Consider the following 23268-nt stretch of genomic DNA (forward strand, 5'->3'; position numbering starts at 1 on the left):
AAAAACAGACTCTCCAAAAATAAATCAATACGTTTTTGTGATTTAATTTAAAGTTGCAAAAGTGTCCATCATCCAATTGCATGTCCTCTAACAGCTTTCTTTTTTACTTTATTGAGAGTATTTGTACAAGACAGATAACAAAATAGCTAATGTATTCTTGCTTCACCTTACAAAATTAAGGTACAAAAGCTGTCAGTAGGACAGTAGTTCAGCAGACATGCGTTATGTAATGAGTTAGTTTTACAATGCATTTATGTGCTTTTGAAAGCTTCAAAATAAAAGCCAGTAGCATGGAAGAGCCAAGATAAAGTTGAAAATTACTCCTACTGTGTTTGTCTGACTGGAAAAAAATACAAATACACTAAGAATGGCTTAAGGGGTTACTTTTAATTTTGGGTTACTTTTAATTTTTGGATAAACTATTCTTCAACATGTCATCATAAACAAAGAAAAAGATTGTCTGCCCATCAATCACAAAAGCAATTCAGTTATAGGGTAAACGCACAGCTAGTGTTTCTTCTCATAGCGATAAACTTCCGGTGAATGGTTAATGTGACTGATTTCAATTTTACATGAAAAAAGCCGTTTACACGCACACGCTGTCAGGATCAGCAGGCGAGCGCAGAAGCACGATTAAAAGTAGTGAGGTAAAATAAATGTTTATATTTTAATGTCATGGCATGGAAAAATGGAACTCAATGCAGTGCTTCTTGTACATTCTGAGAGCCACTTTATATCGCATATCAATCAGGCAGTGGAGATCACTGGTTTTTAAAGAAAACAGACCTTAAACACAGCGATTTTGTAACTGCAAACCCAGGTTACGGAAAATGAAAAGTCCTTCTGCATACTTCTGCCTATACCCTATTGGATAAAGATGTCGAGTACACACCAATGCTTAATAATGCTCTGTTTGTGAATGCACACTTTGGTTTTGTCTTCTGCTGCAGTAAATGATACAGTAGGCACTTTTTAAAGCCGGATGTATTCTGATTGGCTTTGTGTTTTTTAGTAGCTAGAAAAATAGTTCTAAAATAAAATCTTATATTATCTTATGAATTAACTATTCATTATAGATGTTGAATTAAATTAAGATTTAGAATAAGATTAGGATTAAATAGAAGATTAAGAATTTTTTGCACCTCTAAATATGTTGTGTAGCCCTCCTAAATATTCAATAATCATAGTTTTTAATGAATCATTAATAAAAACTGAAATAAAATTTCAGTACATACCCAAATGACAATATTTTGCATCCGTAGTGGTTATGCTGTACAATTTTCTTCAGCCTCATGTTATGATTTGGCCTTAGTGTAAGGTGTGTATGCCTTGTTGTTTTGTCTTTTATTTTGTCTTCCTGTTTCCTCTTTGGCTTCCCGCCATTTGGTCTTTTGGCCATGTGTCCTGTTCTTATTGGTTTTCATATGTCATGTGTTTTTATTCTAATTGGATGATCTAGTCATATGACCCCCTTTAGTTTCATGTATATAGCTTCATGTTTCACTTGGTCTTTGTCTAGCCTTGGTGGTTTTTAATCCTTACTGTTGGTGAGATCTTTATGTTTGATACTTCGGAGCACTACAATAAAACATTACACTTAGATGCCATTTGCATGAATGCATTTTTGTTTAAAGTTTTGTATGGTTACGCTTGTGGTGGGCAGAGCAAGGCTTCATAAAACACTGAAAAAGTCGAAGCAAATGTGTCGAGGCGTTTAAACATTTGGAAACCCAAACAAAAATCTCTACAGTGATGCTTAGTGGTCATTTTCAGGTATTTCTCTGAAACAACTTCAACAAAGAACTCAAATTTCAGCCTGATCTTAGAAGGAAACGAAATTTTTATGTGTTTTCAGTTTAGTGGTTCAGGTATATGAAAATGTGCTATATATATATATATATATATATATATATATATATATATATATATATATATATATATATATATATATATATATATATATATATATATATATATATATATATAATATTTTTTTTTTCAAAAAAATGCATCAAACCCCACTCCTATACACAACCATAATTGGGGGATGAGCAAATCGCACTAAATTGTACAAATGAGAACTCACAATTTAATATGAATTAGCCACTAATTTTAAAAGTTACGAATTACCGTGATCATTTTAGAATAATGAGAGAAAGATTAAACCGTATATACAGTAAAGCTGCATGATATTGGACAAATCTCAAGTTATTCTCTGCAATATAATTGTGATATGAATACAATTTCATCAGATATCTTGAATATCTCTGTATTTGGAAAGAAATTATTCATTTAGATTGGTTGGGTTGATTTTTAAGTGAAAATTTATAGAATAGAGCAAAGAAAAAAAAAGATAAACAGTGCTTTATGGTTTTTCTGATAGTCAAACAGTATTCAGGTACAGAAATTAAATAACGAAATGTAAAATAGCACTGTAGTCTTCAGTATATTAATAATCCTGTAAAATTGCTCTTCAATAAAGTTACAGATGTACTTTTTTAAATGTTTTAAACTGAATGTTTTTTCTGAATGTTTTAAACTCTCTTGAATTGCTTTAAAACACATTCAAATTATAAACTTTCAGCCTGGTACCGTTATACTTTGCAATGACTCCACAAATCTCATGTATTCTCAACTTTTTTGTGCTGATCTATAATCCCAACTCAACATTGCATGTTTTTCTAAAAAAAAACACTATTGCAGACATACACATTGCGATATCGATGCTGAAACAATATATTGTCCTAATAAACAGCACATTCAAATAAGGAAGGTATAAAGTGTCTTAAAACTCCCGTATTGTTCCTGCTTTATAGAAACCATCTATAATAATTCCTGTAGCAAAAGTTCCAAAGCCCTCAGGATCAAATGATGTCCATCCAACAGCACTTACATCACTTGTGATGAAGTGATGAAACAGAGAATGTACTTCTTAAAGAAATTATTCATTCATTCATTTATTTTCTTTTCGGCCTAATCCCTTTATCAATCAGGGGTCACCACAGTGGAATGAACCACCAGAGCATCCAGCATATTTTACGCAGCGAATGCTGCGTAAAATGCCAGCCACAACCCATCACTGGGAAACATCCACACACTTTTGTGTTCACACACATATACTACGGCCAATTTAGCTTATTCAAACTCCACACAGAAATGCCATCTAACCCAGCCGGGGCTCAAACCGGCAACCTTCTTGCTGTGAGGCAATCATGCTACCCACTGCGCCACCGTGACACCCTTAAAGAAATGATTGTCTTGTAATGTTGAAAACACATTGTTGATCATGATTTATAAAGTAGTGCTTTTATTGATTCATGGACTGTAAATACTGCTCAAACACTGTTGCTGAGTCTTGTTTTCTGTTATAGTGCCTGACAACGCAGTTAATTCTGTTTACTGCTTGCCTTGTGACTATCTGCCTGTTAATTTGACTACGACTCTGGATTGCCCTTATACATCTGTTTGCTCCTGTATTGACCACTGCTTGTCTGACCCTTCTAATAAACCTGCATGTGGATCCTCACCTGTGTCGTGTCAGTGCAGTGTCACTCCCCGCGTTACAGATATCATGTTTACAGATATCATGTTTGGCTATCATGATTGTCAATGACAAGAGACATCTTGGACATCTCTGGATATTTATTAAGGGTAGGGGTTCCATATTTGTAAATGATTTATGTGTGTGTGTGTGTGTATATATATATATATATATATATATATATATATATATATATATATATATATATATATATATATATATATATATATATATATATATATATATATATATATATATCGCTTGTATCTAGTCCATGTCTTTGCATGACTACAATATTTTCCAAGTAAAATAATGACTTGTATGAAAAATAAACTTTTTTTAAATTAATTATATCTTGTACAAATCAAATATGACATTATATATTTCAATTTTCATAATGTTTCGAAACCATAGACTGTATATGGACGTAGTATCCTTGATCTCACCCATAGGTTTCTGAATAACGCTAAAGAAGCTACACGTACGCATGGCCAATTGTCGCCATTTTGTTCGTGCATCATCGCACCGACCTCGGGATATCAAACAAGGGCCTAGTGGCGAAGCTACAGACAACTGCTAGCATTTTGCTTAGACGGGCTTTCCTATGGGAGATACATTACTTTATTACCTGCGACTCGTTTGTGTTCTGACATCATGTGCTTGGTTGTACACGATATCAATAAAGTGTTTAGACTTTTAAAAACACTGTTGTAATACATTGACCCACTAAACATTGTTTTTATGATGTTTTTCTACAGGAGGAAACACAAATTACTTCCAAATATAGTCTGCTTTAGTAAATGCAGACATTAAAAACAAGAAAGTAGAATCACTTTTTGGTGATAAAAGAATTATAAACTAGAAGAAATCGTTATAATAAGACTTACATTTTATATGTATTTTTCAGTCTTGTCTTCCACTGATCTGTATCAGAGGAACTAGTCTGATTCTGCTGTTGCACACTGACAGTGATTAATGACTCAGAGCTTCAGATGGCTGATTTTGTAAAACCACAAATAAAAAAAAGAAACAGATCTGGATTATATATCAGAGGGGATTAATGTCAGTCTTTGAGGAGATTATTTTTCTGATGTTCTTTTTGTCCAATTTTAAATTTAGATCTAAAAATTGCATTAAAGTGTAGGAAAAGTAGAATAGAACGCAATAAGAAGTGGCCCTGATCTGCTCATATATAGTGAGTTATTTTGTTTACTCCTAGAATATGAGAAGCTCATGCCGCAGGCTCCACATTTATCTTGTCAAGTTTAATCAAATGAGTCTTTTTTTTCCAGTCTTCTTATTGTGTTTTTCTGTGCATGTGGTTATTTCAGGATTTGGAGACGCTGAAGTCTTCAGATAAAATCTGCAGACAGCTCATCTACCACCTGACTCCGCACTCCAAGTGGCTCAGGAAAAGTATGACCCGCAGAAAGGCCCAGGCCTGGTGAGACTTTTCCCTGTCTTGTACTGTATGCCATCAAAACATCACAAACTGCTAATATAGGGTAAATTATTTCATTTTATAATTAATTTATTTTTATTTATTATATTATATTATATTATATTATATTATATTATATTATATTATATTATATTATATTATATTATATTATATTATATTATATTATATTATATTATGTTATGTTATAATCTACATATATTATATTATATTATATTATATTATATTATATTATATTATATTATATTATATTATATTATATTATATTATATTATATTATGTTATATTATATTATATTATATTATAATCTACATATATTATAATTTACATATATTATATTATATTATATTATATTATATTATATTATATTATATTATATTATATTATATTATATTATATTATAATCTACATATATTATATTATATTATATTATATTATATTATATTATATTATATTATATTATATTATATTATATTATATTATATTATGTTATATTATATTATATTATATTATAATCTACATATATTATAATTTACATATATTATATTATATTATATTATATTATATTATATTATATTATATTATATTATATTATATTATATTATATTATATTATATTATATTATATTATATTATATTATATTATATTATATTATATTATAATCTACATATATTATATTATATTATATTATATTATATTATATTATATTATATTATATTATATTATATTATATTATATTATATCATATCATATTATATTATATTATATTATATTATATTATATTATATTATGTTATATTATATTATATTATATTATAATCTACATATATTATAATTTACATATATTATATTATATTATATTATATTATATTATATTATAATCTACATATATTATATTATATTATATTATATTATATTATATTATATTATATTATATTATATTATATTATATTATATTATATCATATCATATTATATTATATTATATTATATTATATTATATTATAATCTACATATATTATATTATAATCTACATATATTATATTATAATCTAGATATATTATATTATATTATATTATATTATATTATATTATATTATATTATATTATATTATAATCTACATATATTATATTATATTATATTATATTATATTATATTATATTATATTATATTATATTATATTATATTATATTATATTATATTATATCATATCATATTATATTATATTATATTATATTATATTATATTATATTATATTATATTATATTATGTTATATTATATTATATTATATTATAATCTACATATATTATAATTTACATATATTATATTATATTATATCATATCATATTATATTATATTATATTATATTATGTTATATTATATTATATTATATTATAATATATTATATTATAATCTACATATATTATATTATAATCTACATATATTATATTATAATCTAGATATATTATATTATATTATATTATATTATATTATATTATATTATATTATATTATATTATATTATATTATATTATATTATGTCATATTATATTATATTATATTATATTATATTATATTATATTATATTATGTTATATTATATTATATTATATTATAATCTACATATATTATAATTTACATATATTATATTATATTATATTATATTATATTATATTATATTATATCACATTATATTATATTATATTATATTATATTATATTATATTATATTATAATCTACATATATTATATTATAATCTACATATATTATATTATAATCTAGATATATTATATTATATTATATTATATTATATTATATTATATTATATTATATTATATTATATTATATTATATTATATTATAATGTTCATATGTATATAATGTAAATATAATAACAGGGTTTGCGAAAACCCTACAACTAAAATAAGTTTTCTATATTCATTTTAACTGAAACATTTCTGATTTTTTTTATATGTTATATATTATTTAATATAATTATTTCAATATTTCCCAAGTGAACTGTAAGCCAAATATTTTGTTCCATATTTAAACTAAATTGTAACATATACAAATGATTACCAAAGTGATTTTTGGTTTTGGCGAATCACTGATATTTTAATATTATTAATTTTATTTTAGTATATAGCTTTCATGTATTTGTTTATTTAATTTAGTTGCCATAAATTAGAGTTTTATTCTCATAGTTCTGTTTTAGAATAGATAATATTGTTTTTAAGAAAATGTTTTTAAAATATTATCACTGAACCGACCTATATAAATACTTTTTTATAGTTTAAAGCAGATACAAATAGCTCTTTAAGGCAAGGTTGTAAACATGACTTGAACAATGGTTCTATAAAATATACAGAAAATAAGCAGGTGGAGGAGGTTTTCCAGAGTGCCATTCAAGCTCTCATACTTTCTTTTCGAAATTCCGAAATATAAGAGAAAATTTTTACTTTTATTATTCTAACTACAAAAATAATTCCGTTTCAGTTTTCAAATATTGGGCTAACAACTGCAGTATTTGCATTCTAGGTTTAATTTGTTCATTTTAATCCACATCTTGACATTTGTTTAATAATCATGTCCCCCCTTTTCTTCCTTTTAAGGCCTCGCAAATCTCCTGATATTTGCATAAAGTACAGATCTGTTCCATGATTTATTAATCAGGAATCTGGTGGCAGTTTCAGACAGTGTGATTATAGATGAGTGTAACAAATTAGAGCTTGTTTGGTCTGCCAGCGCTGGCCCATTAATCTCAGCTCGCCTTCATCTCTACTATTGATTGGTCTAGTCTTTCTAAAAGCACTGCTGGGTCTGGTTAGTGCAGTCTGAAGAGAGAGACACAAATAACCAGTGACTTGTGCGCGTAATACTCAATAAAAGCTCTTTTTAAAAATACTCAATAAAAATACTCAATAAAACCCTATCCTTAGTTAATCCAGCAAAATCTTTTGATTTCACTGGATTAATCAAATTCATTAGAGCAGTCAGTTTGAAGTTTGAAGATGCACTAGTCAATAGCTATGTTTCTATCCAAAGATGCGAATTAAACTTGTGTGGAGAACTGTAAATCACAAAAAACATTTATGAATAAAGCACCGTTTCCATCCAATGAGTCAAAGAAAACAAAATCGTCACTTCCTGATAAAGTGGCACCAAATATCAAGAAGAAAAACAGAATTTTCTGCAGTAGGAGAAGCCACAATGGGCATTTTTACCCTTATGAAGCCTAATAAATTACTTGCACCTCAGAAGATGAAATGGAGATGATGAAATGCTTTCGGAGGCGCAAGACTACTGTTTGGGAACCACTTTGATGAAAGACTTTGGCTAAGAGATTTTAGAATGACCAAAACAACATTTCAGATTTTGTACAATGTGATTGGTCCTTTGGTTTTTCCATTAATGCTATCAAATTGCACCCATTTGTGTTATCACATGATCTTTTAAAACAAAATCACATGACTTTTTTGATGCTCATACTGGAATATATTCAGTAAATGTGTTTTTTATCATAGTTTACGCAAATTTTTTGGTTATTTTTAATGCAATTTTTCAAAATTCCCATAGCTATTGATTGCACAATTCGTTCAAAAATAAATACTATTATATTTGAAGTCTAAACAACCACATTTTTACCTAAAAAGTGTCAAAAGCACATTATTTGGTCCAACAGCCTCAGTATTTGTAGTCTATAGAGAGTTTAGACCAGGGCTGCACAAACTTTGTCCTGGAGGGCCATTGTCCTGCAGAGTTTAGTTACAACTCCAATTAGACACACCTGAACCAGCTAATCAAGCTCTTTCTAGGCATACAAGAAACTTCCAGCCAGGTGTGTTGAAGAAAGTTGAATCTAAACTATGCAGGACACCTAAAAAATTTGGGTACCCCTGGCTTAAGTGCTTGGCACTTACCGTGGGCAGAAGGATACACATGGGTTAAGATGCTGGAATAGTGCTGATACGTAAGGGATAAAGTGCCTCCAGGTGGTTGTTATTGCAGAATTAAGCATGACATGGCATCCTGACATGAAACGGACAGGAATGTAATGGCAGAATGAAGCATTCACTAACCTACATATTATTCAGTCACAAGATGGTCACAAGCATATAAATATGTATGTGAACGTATTCACTGACAGTCAAGATGATTCAGATGAATCTGTAATTATTTCGACATTACCTCAAATGTCATGACTGACCAATCAGTATTAAGGATTCCAGACAGCTATGTAATAATAGCAGAATATCACACAGCTTTCAGCCAATCAGATTTGAGAGTCAGAATAATAAGTTTTAAAATCTGAAATGATTAAATCTAAATCAGTTTTATAAGCTGAAATTATATTCATTATATTAAGTAACAACAATGATATATTTATTGATGTATATTTATTTTGATTATTTTGTGCACTTGTTGAAAAGTGTATATACTGTCCTGTATGTTTCCCACCCACATGGCCATTACGTGCGCTCTGAATCCTTTTCCTCTACTCAATACAGTTTTTTCACATTCTGAATTAACCATGATGCCCTGCTCCAATGCCTTTAGACTCTCAGGGGAGAATAAAGCAGTAAATGGATGAGAGACAGAAAGAGAAAGGTATTTTTTTCTCTGTGTTTCTCGTGTATTATGCAGCATCTCTAAACATAAGCAGTCGCAGCTGTAATGGTCAGTTTGAAACAAGGTCAAATCTTTCATCAAAAATAATGCGACAGTTCCAGTTATGCCATTAAACGCTTCACTGCCAAAAACAAAACAAAACGCGTAATCTAGATTTGATCAAATGTGATTTAAAATATGTCTCTATAGTGGCAAGCAGTGACTTTGATACAGATGTAGTTGATAAAGGATACTTTGATGAAGATATCATTTTCCTCAGGGAATTCATCTTTTTATTGTAAAGATTCATTTCTATCAGATTAATGCCATAAATATACTCATAATAAATAAATTAGCCCCCCCCCCCCTGAATTATTAGCCCACCTGTTTAATTTTTCCCCCTTCAATTTCTGTTTAACAGAGAGATTTTTTTCAACACATTTCTAAACACAACAGTTTTAATAACTCATTTCTAATAACTGATTTGTTTTATCTTTGCCATGATGACAGTAAATAATATTTGACTAGATATTTTTAAGACACTTCTATGCAGCTTAAAGTGACATTTAAAGGCTTAACTAGGTTAATTATGTTAACTAGGCAAGTTAGGGTAATTAGGCAAGTTATTATATAATGATGGTTTGTTCTGTAGACTATCGAGAAAAATTAGCTTAAAGGGGCTAATAATTTTAACCTTAAAATGAATTTTAAAAAATTAAAAACTGCTTTCATTCTAGCCGAAATAAAACAAACAAGACTTTCTCCAGAAGAAAAAATATTATCAGACATACTGTGAAAATTTCCTTGCTCTGTTAAACATCATTTGGGAAATATTTAAAAAAGAAAAAAAAATGCAAAGGGGGGCTAATAAGTCTAATAATTTTTATAATATATCATTAATGTAGCATGTTATTTATGTGGTACTTCAAGCTACTTAGCACCACACCTATTGGGTTTAACAGTGCTCGGATGATGGTTTCGTGTACTCAAATGGAGTAGGTTTAAGCAATGTGTTCTCAAATGGTTTGAGTTCTCTTAATTTATTTGAGCTTTACAGGTATTAATTCTCATGTCACAAAGCGTTCAAACCAAGAGTTTGCCTAAACACTTTTAAAAATAAGAAACTAAAAGGTAGCTGAAATGATTTGATCTGTACTTGTTATTGATCGTTTTGAGTTCACAATACTTGGGTCAACAGTGTAGAATATCATGGTACAGATTCGAAACATGGTATTATTGTGATACATGTCTATGAACATAGTATTACAGTAGTACTTTTGATCTGTGAACTTTTAACTAATGGGGGGGGGTCTCCTTTTTTCAGTACAGTGTTTGCTTGTTTTTCGTGGGAATTATGTTCTAAAAATAACCCGCGATAGGTGAAATCCATGAAGTAGTCTGCTTTATTTTTTACAATTATTATAGATGTTTTAAAACTGTAAAACCCTATTTTTCCCCCATTAATGTTTTCACACTTTTCTCTCTTGTTTAAACACTCTCAAAGTTCAAACTTTCGTAGCAAAAAAGCCAGTATTACAGAATGAGACAAAACATTCAAAACCTCAAATCAAACCCTGTTGTCAGGTGCAAACATTCATCACTGTCAGCAAAAGTTTCATAAAGCTTTTTAGCTTTTGTGCGGATATAGTTGGCATCCAGCATAATGTTTTTTCCTGCAGTCACTGATCCACAAAACTAAAGCAGACTCCATTCTTAGCGGAGTCGCACACCGGATGCACTGCGCACATGACAGTTGGAAGTAACACACACCAGACGCAAACATTCGCATGTTATTTAAAATGAAATTATTCAGATGGCATTCTGTGGTGTGGCAGTAATGTGAGTTGTGTCCTGAGTCATAGCTGGACATCGCAGATAGCCGCCAACTTATCGCGGTGGTGTGCATACCCTGAAAAAAACCCGTGTTTACAGTTCTAAAATGCATGGCGCTGCTCATCCAGCCTGATCTCATGAGGAAACGTAAGTATTTTACGTTTGTCAGTTTAGTGGATAATTCGTACGAGTTCAGTCGTACAAAAATGTATGATTTTAAAAAGGAGGCGTGGCACCTATCCCCAACCTTAACCCCAACTGTCATTGGGTGATGAGCAAATCATACTAAATTGTACAAATTAGATCGTACAAATTCATACGAATTAACCACTAAATGAAGAAGTTACGAATTGCTGTGAGATTGCGTTGGCTCATCTGGTTTTTACGATGGTCTCGCTCCAGACAGTTAAAACCCTTTTTGCGTCCTTGTTGAGACTCACACTGCTAGCGATCTGCGATTTATTTTAATTTGGTAAGCTAAACGCATTCTGTACTGTACAGGAGACACGGCATGGAGATTGATTGACAATGGTCTATAGCCAACCAGGATGCAGAACATAATGCGCTGTAAAAATAAATAAATAAATAAAATAAGCATGTCAAATTGCACTAAAAAAAATGATGAAGCGAATTATAGCTAGGGACCACTGTAGCTTGTGTAATATGTACTCCCTCTTCACTGGGCCAAGTTGTATTCTTGCACCACTGAATGAATGACCATAAAAGATCCACGCACTGTTTATCTTTATTTAAATACACACTATAGGTCTAATCTGAGTTTACTTTTAGGCTATATGTAGATACATCTTTTTTTTTTTTTAAGAAAAGATGTCTTTTGAATGCTTACAGTGTCTGGTTAGACCTCCCAATTTCAGACCCTCCACTCAATATTGTCCAACATTCCTGCTGAGCGTGATCGTAAATTGACAATGGTATAAATCATTAAAGGGGCTCAAATTTATAATTTCATTTCCTAATTATTAGTTAAGATACAGATCAGAGCTAACTATTTAGCATTATTTAAAGGACAGACCCCACACAGAATGTGTTTTGACATCCATCAGGAGGGATCAGGAGTTTGCAGCCTGCTTAAGATACTTATCTGTTGATAAGAGGTTTTATTTCTTTGCTGTGTATGTTAATCTAATTTGCCTTCATTACCAGTGGTGCCAACTGACTGTGTGATGTGAGATTCAGGAGAGAGAGAGAAAGAGAAAGTGTGTGTGTGCGTGCGTGTGTGTTTAGCTCGGCTTTAGGAGCTCTGTTGTGGAGGATCTGTTATATACTCTCCCTAGAGCTCTGTGTTCATATAAGTCAATCTGACAAACAGTCTGCAGGTCCCCACTGCTTCACACTACACAAACCAGACACGGCTGGAGGAACACACTCTTCAAAAGAGTGAGAGAAATGAAGAAAAGGGGCATGGCCCTAGAGCAAAGGACTTAACAAAATGAGGCACAAAGAGAGGAAAGAAAATGTGTTAAATCGGCTAATACGCTCAGTATTTTTGTATCTGTAAAGCATTAAAAAATGAAGGGACATTTTAGATTCACGAGATTCAAGATTTTGCTTTTACCTGAAAAGCAAACTGTCATACAATATTAAACTTGTAATACAGTATATCTTAATTATTAAGTTATTATTTATTTAGGGCATATGATCAATTATGAAAAATGAAACATCTGTCATCATTTCTTTATTCAACAACCAATTTCAGGTTTAAGATGATGTTCTGAAGATTGTTGAAAACCTTTAACCAGACTTCCATGCTAGCAAACACAAATACTATGGATGTCAGTGGTTAGATGTTTTCAACATTCTTCAATGTATCTTCTTTTGTGTTCAACAGAACAAAAATACTCAAACAGGTTTGTGAAAAGTAAAGGGTGAATAAATGATTCCAGAGTTTTCATTTTGGTGAACTATCCCTTTAACTTTTCTTTAACACATTTTTGAATGATTATCTAATTAAATAAATTTTTCAAAAAACTATAAACTGTTATTAACTATATTAATATCAGCCAAAGTCATCTGCACACTGCAAAAGTCAACCAGAAGCTGAGTCTTTTACATGCCATTTGTTTATTTACACAGTCGGAGAGCTGTAAAATGCTGCTCAGAGGTGTCATGCATGTATTTGCACATGAGCTGGCTAATGTGACTAGCACAATAAATACAATTTATAAAATAAATGTATTAAAAGGCATTAAATCATTTCAGGATAGGGCAACAATGTTATGACAAAAATGTTGTTGATTATTGAACAAATAATACTAAATAATGTTGATGAATGAATTTACTGTTATGAAGACCACTAATGAATACATTTCTGAATTAGATTATTGTTTTTAAAGCTTTAATTACACATTAGATTATTAATGGTTTTCATCGTGTACAGCATAGATAAGAGGATACATGCAGTACTTGTATGAAATAAAACAGAAACTCTTTCAACAAACCATATAGGGAAACCAATTGACTGAAATCATTTAAATTTAAAAACTAATATTTATGAGTACTGTAAACTTACTTCATTCAAGTGAACAAAATATTAATTTGCAACAACACTGAAAAAATGCCAGGTTCAAAACTATTTATTCATGTTGTCCTAACGCAAATCGATTAAGTTAGCATGACAACATAACATAAAAGACATAAAACATAATTTTACATAAAAAGATTAAGTTTATTTAACATAAAAGATTAAGTTTACCTAAAATATTCTCCAGAATTGTGTTTTTGTTTAACTCATTTTAAATATGTAGTTTGAACAAGCACCAAACTATTTTTTTGAGTGAAGATACTCAATCTCAAAGAGTTATAAAGCATTACTTTGCTACAGCAATCCATATTAGCTTTAAATTCAACGGGATTACTCACTTTTTAAAAAGTAAGGTAAACTAATAGCTTTAAATTCAACGGGATTACTCACTTTTTAAAAAGTAAAATAAACTAATCGCTTTAAATTCAATGGGATTACTCACTTTTTAAAAAGTAAGGTAAACTAATAGCTTTAAATTCAACGGGATTACTCACTTTTTAAAAAGTAAAATAAACTAATCGCTTTAAATTCAATGGGATTACTCACTTTTTAAAAAGTAAACTAATCGTTTTAAATTCAACAGGATTACTCACTTATTAAAAAGTAAAGTCAACTAATCGTTTTAAATTCAACAGGATTACTCACTTATTAAAAAGTAAAGTCAACTAATCGCTTTAAATTCAATGGGATTACTCACTTTTTAAAAAGTAAAGTAAACTAATCACTTTAAATTCAATAGGATTACTCACTTTTTTAAAGTAAAGTCAACGAATCGTTTTAAATTCAATAGGATTACTCACTTTTTTAAAGTAAAGTCAACGAATCGTTTTAAATTCAACAGGATTACTCACTTATTAAAAAGTAAAGTCAACTAATCACTGTAAATTCAACGAGATTATTCACTTTTTTAAAGTAAAGTCAACTAATCGCTTTGAATTCAACTGAATTACTCACTTTTTAAAAAGTAAAATAAACTAATCCCTTGAAATTCAACAGGTTTACTCATTTTTTAAAAGTAAAGTAAACTAATGGCTTTAAATTCAACTAGATAACTCACTTTTTTAAAGTAAAGTAAAGCTAATCGCTTTAAATTCAATGGGTTTGCTCAATTCTTTTTTAAAAATTAAAGCTAACTAATTGCTTTAAAATCAACGGGTTAAGCACCTTTTTAAAATGTAAAGTCAACTAATCACTTTAAAATCAACGGGTTAAATCACAGTCGGTTTACTTTAATTGTGAAGGAGCATGATTTGCCTCCATATCTTGGATTTTGGTGTCATTTTGCCTCAAGCCCGCAATAACAAATTTCAACAAGTCAACAAATTTATTTAAAATCAACATGTTTGCTCACTTTAAGTCAACTACTTGCATTAAAATCAACAGGTTTACTCACTTTTTATGTACAGTCAATTATCAACTGATCAATTTAAAATCAATGGGTTTACTCACTTAGTTAAAGTCAACTAATTGTTTTAAAATCAACATGTTTACTCTTGTTTTTAAGTAGCTTTACAATGAACAGGCTTACTCACTTTCAAAGTAACGTTACAAATCACATTAAAATCAACAGGTTTACTGACTTTTTAAAAAGTAAAGTCAACTAATCGCTTTAAATTCTACAGGTTTACTCACTTTTTTAAAATAAAGTCAACTAATCGCTTTAAATTCAACAAGTTTACTCACTTTTTTAAAGTAAAGTCAACTAATCATATTTTATTCAATGGGTTTACTCATTTTTTAAAAAGTAAATTAATCGCTTTAAATTCAACGGGATTACTCACTTTTTAAAAAGTAAAGTCAACAAATCGCTTTAAATTCTACAGGTTTACTCACTTTTTTAAAGTAAAGTCAACTAATCACTGTAAATTCAACGGGATTATTCACTTTTTTTAAAGTAAAGTCAACTAATCACTGTAAATTCAACGGGATTATTCACTTTTTTTAAAGTAAAGTCAACTAATCACTTTAAATTCAACTGAATTACTCACTTTTTAAAAAGTAAAATAAACTAATCCCTTGAAATTCAACAGGTTTACTCACTTTTTAAAAGTAAAGTAAAGCTAATCGCTTTAAATTCAATGGGTTTGCTCAATTTTTTTTTTTTAAATAAAGCCAACTAATTGCTTTAAAATCAACGGGTTACGCAACTTTTTAAAAAGTAAAGTCAACTAATCACTTTAAAATTAACGGGTTAAGTCACAATCGATTTAATTTAATTGTGAAGGAGCATGATTTGCCTCCATATCTTGGGTTTTGGTGTCATTTTGCCTCAAGCCCCCAATAATTCTTTGTCATCCACTGTCTTTCATTTGATTTGATTTCGAATGCATGTTGGTCCTATTAGGTGCCATATCACCGTAATCCAGCTCCATTTACATGGAAATGGAAAACGAAATGAGAGGAAGCATTGGCTATATTTAAAATGACAGATTTATATGTGTCTGTTCACTTATGATGGATCTGCATTAGTTTGGTCTTCTCAGAATTTCGTTGGAGTTTAACTGGATGGCTACTGGAGATAAAGTAATTATACACTGAGTAAAAAATGATTAATGCCCCATCAGGCTGTATTGGATGATACAGAAGATGTACCATCTGACAATGTGAGACATTGGAGCGATGAAAAGAGCAAGATCGCATGTTGTGCTGGTTCTTTTGTGTGGAGATTCTTGTGGGTTGATCAGGACAGTCATTCTGACACCTTCATATCTTTGATTGGCAGTGCAAGGCGACTGTCTGTGATGACTGTGAGACTGTCTGATTTATCCAGACTGCACACATGCACGCTCAGACATACACAAACACAAGCTGTCAGACAGGCTAATGTGTTGTTTTTGCTTTTATTTGTATTAGGGATGCACAATTAATTCTACTTCCCTAGCATCAACATTTTCTGTAGACAATGTGGTTGAGGATTGTAAGCAATCATTGATGCACATGAAGATATTTGACCTACTTACCCTAATATTCAAAAGCTTGGAGTTTGAAAGATGTTTATGGAAAGAAGTCTATTCTGTTTACCATAGCTGCATATTTGATAAAAAATAAATTTTAAATGATGCAAATTAAACACTCCTTTGCTTTAAAATGTGATTGGTCACACTTTACTATAAGGTTCATTAGTTAATGTTAATTAATGCATTTACTAACATGAACAAACAATGAACAATACATTTTACTACAGTATTTGTTCATGTTAGTTAACGTTAGTGTATGAAAATACAGTTGTTCATTGTTAGTTCATGTTAACTCACGGTGTATTAACTAATGTTAACAAGCATAGACTTGGATGTTAATAAAGCATTAGTAAATGTTCAATTATGAATAATAAATTCTGTACAAGTGTTGTTAGAAAATGCATTAACTAATGAACCTTAGTGTAAAGTGTTACCATGTAATTTATTATGGTAATGACAAAGCTGAATTTTCAGCATCATCACTCCAGTCTTGAACCTTCATTCTTCATATAGATCAGGGGTCACCAAACTTGTTCCTGGAGGGCCGGTGTCCTGCAGATTTTAGCTCCAACCCTAATCAAACACACCTGAATGAGCTAATCAAGGTCTTACTAGGTATACTTGAAACACCCAGCCAGGTGTGTTGAGGCAAGGTGGAGCTAAAGCCTGCAGGGACACCGGCCCTCCAGGACCGAGATTGGTGACACCTGATATAGATCATTCTAATATACAAATTTGATGCTCAGAAAACATTAATTATCAATAGGGATACACAATATGTCAGCGACCACATTGATATTGGCCGAAAAAGGCTATTTTTAATGTTATCGTCATCTGTTCGATATCAAAATTAGGCCGTTAAATTACGTAATATTTTCGCTGATTGAACCACTTCAGGTGCTTGCTGTCCGACACTTTTCTATTATTTTACTGGTATTTTGATTTTGGTTAATGTTCAATGACTTGGTTGCTTTTTTTGTTCTTTTGTTTTGTCAGGCAGTAGATTTTATTTCTAGAAAAAAAAATTGGTCACACTTCATTTTGATGGTCCGTTTGTTGAATTTAAGTTACATTGCATCTACATGCCTACTAATTCTCTTTAGATTACAAGTAGACTGTTAGGTTGGGGTTGGGATTAGGGTTAGGGTTTGTGTAAGATGACATGTACTTGCAAAGTTTCTTATAGGCAGTTAATGTCTGTTGAAGGAGCAGTATCAACAGATATTAAGCAGACAGTCTACTACTACTTAAATGGACCATCAAAATATACCAAAAAGTTGGGCAAGTGTTACCAAAAAGTTGGGCAGTTGGCGCAACAGCAGAGTGGGTAAAACGCTGACATATGGTGCGGAAGCGCTCTGAGCCTGTCGAGTTTGAATCCTGGCTTGTGGACATTTCCCAATCCTACCCCCCCTCTCTCCCACTTGACCAAAAACAAAATAAGGGCCATAGAAAAGAATAGTTGATTAATAAAGTTCAGAGATCAATTCAAACTTTTCTGAAAATATGGGCTTTTAAATTAAATGTGTTGTTCTCTGTAGGTGTTTGCCTTTTGTTTCTGCTGTAATGCAGAATTTTCTGTTTAATAATTATTTCTTTTTTACTGACCAATATATCCGCTATAGCCTCCAAAGTTATCGGTTATCTGTCAAAAATTCCACATCGGTGCATCCTTACACATTAAAACCCAACAGCCCACTTCAACCAATGAAATTAGTGTAGTCAACTCAAAATTTACTAAAGGTTAATTCTACTCATTTGAAAAGAGTTTTGAACTCAGTGTTGAAGGTAATAAGTTAATGAAATACCTCATTACTTCAACTCAAAGGAAGTTCACAGTACTCATATGGATTAATTTTTTAACTCATAGGGTTTGTAGCAATCGATTTCCACAAATGGTTTGAGTTCTCTTAATTTAGTGAAGTTTTCAAACTAATTTCGAGAGGAGCACGTGATTGACTGCAGCTGGCCACTCATCTACATTCACTAGTTAGCCAATCAGATTAACCCCAACTCACTATAAGTAGCCTAGCTAGAACTACTCTCTTATCTTCGTTTTCCGAAGAAACCCCCCATCCACCCCTTCTCCTCCTTTCTTCCTTTACCACGGGGAGCTCTCGAGAACCACCTGATCTCGTACTCCCCTCATATGCTCTATGGACCAGGCGGGAGCCCTGGGCTCACCTATCTCCGAGCTCAGGGTTCTCTCCTGGGACAGCATGCCAAACAGTTGTCAAACAATATCTAAGTGTGAACTCTTGAATTGGGTTTTACTGTGCTCAAATTGCTTCGTTTACTCAATTGGAGTAAGTTCACAGTACTCAGGATTAGTTTTTTAACTTAAATGGTTGGAGTTACCTAAACTTTTTGGGATTTACAGTGTAATTATTATCAATGGTGAAAATAGATTTACTACTTCTTTTTTTTCTTTTTGAGGATTTTTCTTGTACATACAAAGGTCACAAGTAATTGTGAGCTTACAGATGATTCTTAAATAAATATAGAAATTGTATAGTAACATTACAAATATCTTTATTGTAATATTTGGGTGAGTTTAATGATTCTTTAATGGAAAAAAAGTATTGACTTGTTTACAAAAAATACTTACTGACCCCAAAACATTAGACCATTCAATTCAATTATCTTTTTTTAACATTTTGGTTTTCACTACCATAAATTTACTAATTAAATATATTACTATAGTTACTAAAAAGGTGTAGGCTGAAGCCTTGCTTATCGTGCCTACCCTTAATACATAACTATCTGATGAATGACACTTTTGTTTCTGAAATTGATTATACTGAATAAAATGTGCAGACATAATTACAAACATACATGATTACAGAAATTCACAATGAAACAAATTCTTCAGCATTAGAATTTACATTCACAGTTCTTTTTTATACTTAGTCATATAACATTTTATCACTTATTATTTATGTTAAAAAACTTTATTAAAAAAACATACACATTCTGCTTAAATTATACTGACTTTCTTCAAAATACAATTTGGAAGTAACCGATTAAAAACTTTGTACAATTTTACATTGTATAAGTCAAGTAAATCCACAAATGTTCATATTTGTATATTAATTTATAATTAATTTCATTCATAATTTATGTTTTGTTTTAAATATTTGATCTAGACATTTTTGTTTTACCATAATGAGCTATAGGTTTAAGCAGTCGGAGTCATAAATATATTAATGTATGAATGAAATGTTTTTACTTTTGTTCTTTCCCATTCATTAATTTGGAATCATTTTGGATCCTCGTTCAATGTACTCAAAAATTATTTTGTTGCTTGTTCAAACTACTTACAGTCAAGCCTGAAATTATTCATACCTCTGGGGTCTATGGTACAAAACCCAACAATATTATATTTCTATAAATGATAAGGGATAAACACCATGAAACATGAGAGGACATGAAACTGAGCTGATGAATAGTAATGATGTGACATGACATTCACCCAGAATCCCACCTGATTTCTAAGTAGGCACCAGCGCAATAACAGATTGTGGCTTACTGATTGTGTTTTCATTTATTGATGAAACTGTTTGCCAGGCCGGGTCGTGAAGTTGTCAGCGATGTAGCCAAGCAAAATAAAACTAAAATATAATTATTATTAATTAAAAGTCGCAGAGGGTGCTTGGGGTCACAGTCTCCCAGTCTAATTGGAGCCTCACTGTTCCCAGATCATAAATATCAAAATGTTTAGCCAAGATTCCAACCATTTTTGATCTTGTGAGTTTCTGTGAGAGCTTGTTGGGATTATAATATTAAAAACTGTCTGTATCATTCTTTTAGTTACTCTTCTTAAAGGCATACAAAAATGAAAATTACCTCATCATTTATTTTCCATCATTTTAAACAATTTCAGAACAAAAAAGAGATATTTTGAAGAATGCTGCAGGTTGCTGGCACCCATCGACTACCGTAATAAAAACAAAAATACTGTGGAAGTTAGTGAGTATTAGCTCCATTCATCAGTGAAGGCTGAATGGTAGAATGTTCAATTTTGGGTGAACTGTCACTTTAAATTATTGAAAAGCATTTAAGATTTATGAAAATTTCCACACAAAACTGCTGAAACAAATTATTTAAAATCATTTAAAAATTTGACCCACAAATAATCGATATCTGCCAGATTGACTGAATTACCTTTAAATGTTCCTTCATATTCTATTTTCAGACTTCAAAAGAGTCGGATAACATTTGGTATTTCAATGTAACATGGCATTTTTTTTCTTCCTGAATTCTTTCTGAATCTTCATATCTTTTTTCCAGGTTTTCAATCAGACTGATACTTTAATGTGGAGGTGGAGATAACTTTGAAATGTTATCACTCGGTCTTTCAGTTAATTAACGTTTTTTGATAAAGGCAGTGTAAGTTACATAATATAAGCATGGCAATATTTAATACCTTCATAATATTGCTTCTGAAGATTTTGAGGTCGTTCGTGATACAGTATGTTAAAGGTAATTTGCATCGCCTTTTCTAATAAACGGATAGTTTCCTAAAAATAAAAATTCTCTAACATTTTCTCACCATTCGCTTGTTCCAAATCTGCTTGTGTTTCTTTCCTCTGTTGAACACAACAGAAGATATTATTGCTTCAAGCAAATCTTGCTTCAAGTTTTTAAACATTATAATAGAATTGATACTTTGCTTACACACACTCAAAAAAATGGCGTTTGTTTTTTGTCAAGCTACTTAAAATAAGCTGAAACAACACACTTGAGTTTTTTAGTGAAAACTGTTTTATGTTCAATCCACTTAAATTTGTAAAAAATAACTAATATTAACTTAATTCCTTCATGCTGTCTCAACACAAACCAATTGTGTGGAACCCAGCATTTTTTACAGTGCAGTTTAACAAAATTTCTTCAATAATATCCCACAAACATCATAGGGCACAGATGTTGATATGTGTGGTCTCCAATCATTTAAAACTGGGTTAAGATTTCTAAATGGTCTTTAATTAAAAACAAAGCAGACCCTGATCTTAGTTTTGCTTTGGATTTGGAGAAGCTATATCAGTGGTCTCAAACTCAATTCCTGGAGGGCCGCAGCTCTGCACAGTTAAGCTCCAATCACCTTAAACTCACACCTGCTTAATAGTCTCTAGTAGTCTTGAACACCTTGACTAGTTGGATCAGCTGTGTTTGATTAGGGTTGGAGCAAAACTGTGCAGAGTTGCAACCCTCCCGGAATTGAGTTTGAGACTATGAGCTATGTACGTTCAGAATGCCTGTAACAGCACCCCTACTGTAAAAACAAGGGGGAAAATCACCAGTGGCTGAGAAGCTTTGTTCTACAAATGACAGAAATCTTGCGAATTGCAGTGAAAATATTAAGATGGACTGGATGATCTTGATAGCTTTCGGAAGAATTTGATAAGCATTGTCTGACTTTTTACTGCAAATGTTTGGATTGTGAATTCATGTTGGCACATACCAGCAGTTTGTGGCACTGTTAAGATCTCATGTGAAAAGATTACAAGGGTTTATTTCCCTGCAGCAGCCAACAAAAAGGAGATTACAGCGATTTTGAAGATTAGTTAGCCAATTGTCATCATTTACTCAGCTTCAGAGGCTGTATTTGTGGATATAATTTCTGCAGGTGGTGATTTTGTTCATAAGTGGCGTGTAATTGTCTGTGTTTCTAGTTCTCCATGTTGTACACCTGCAATCAGGTCATTATGTGTTAGTGTTATTTGCAGGCCTTCATAGAAAGACAGACCAGCATCTGCTCCTGGAGGCGGGTGCGAGTCTGAATCTCACGCTGATCAAAGGTGTGAAAGCATCCACTCAGGTAGAAAACAGCCATCGCCATGCCAACGCCGGTGGGAGGCCTGTCTTTGTATCACTCCTTTCTTCGTGTCTTCCTTTTCTGTGTCACTCATTCTGCTTGGTTGGTTTTGAGCTCTCCGCATCCTCTGCCTCATCTCTCACCTCTCAAAGCCTTTCAGAACCATTCAGGGATGAAGAACTAAGCCCTGAAAACCAGCTCATGTATAGGTGTTCATATATAATCATAGACTCATGTTTTGTTTGTGTTTGAGAGTTGGCTAAAACTTTGTTTCCCTATTTATACAACCCCAAATCAGAAAAAAAGTTGGGGCAGTGTAGAAAACACAAATAAAAAACGTTTTGATTTTGATATTTGATTGAAAAAGATTTTAAATTAAGTCATTGCAGACAATACAACAAACATTATTTAACGTGTTCCTCATGATTCTTATTCTTTTTTTGTTTTTTTTTTCAAAATAAACACATACTCCAGTTTCGGTTCTTGCAACACATTTAAAAAAAAGTTGTAACAGTAA

The 23268-nt window shown here is 31.0% G+C and overlaps 1 protein-coding gene across 2 annotated transcripts in view; it reads left to right on the top strand.

Moving 5' to 3' along the window:
* lrrc75ba (leucine rich repeat containing 75Ba) overlaps positions 1-23268 on the top strand; it is a 72194-nt gene that overhangs the window by 31453 nt on the left and 17473 nt on the right. For both annotated transcript variants that reach the window (XM_056463353.1, XM_056463354.1), the window contains exon 3: positions 4873-4985. In XM_056463353.1, coding sequence (XP_056319328.1) covers positions 4873-4985 — 113 coding nt within the window. The remainder of the gene's footprint in view (positions 1-4872; positions 4986-23268) is intronic.

Source organism: Danio aesculapii, chromosome 8, assembly GCF_903798145.1.
Source record: "Danio aesculapii chromosome 8, fDanAes4.1, whole genome shotgun sequence".
NCBI classification, from domain to species: Eukaryota; Metazoa; Chordata; class Actinopteri; order Cypriniformes; family Danionidae; genus Danio; species Danio aesculapii.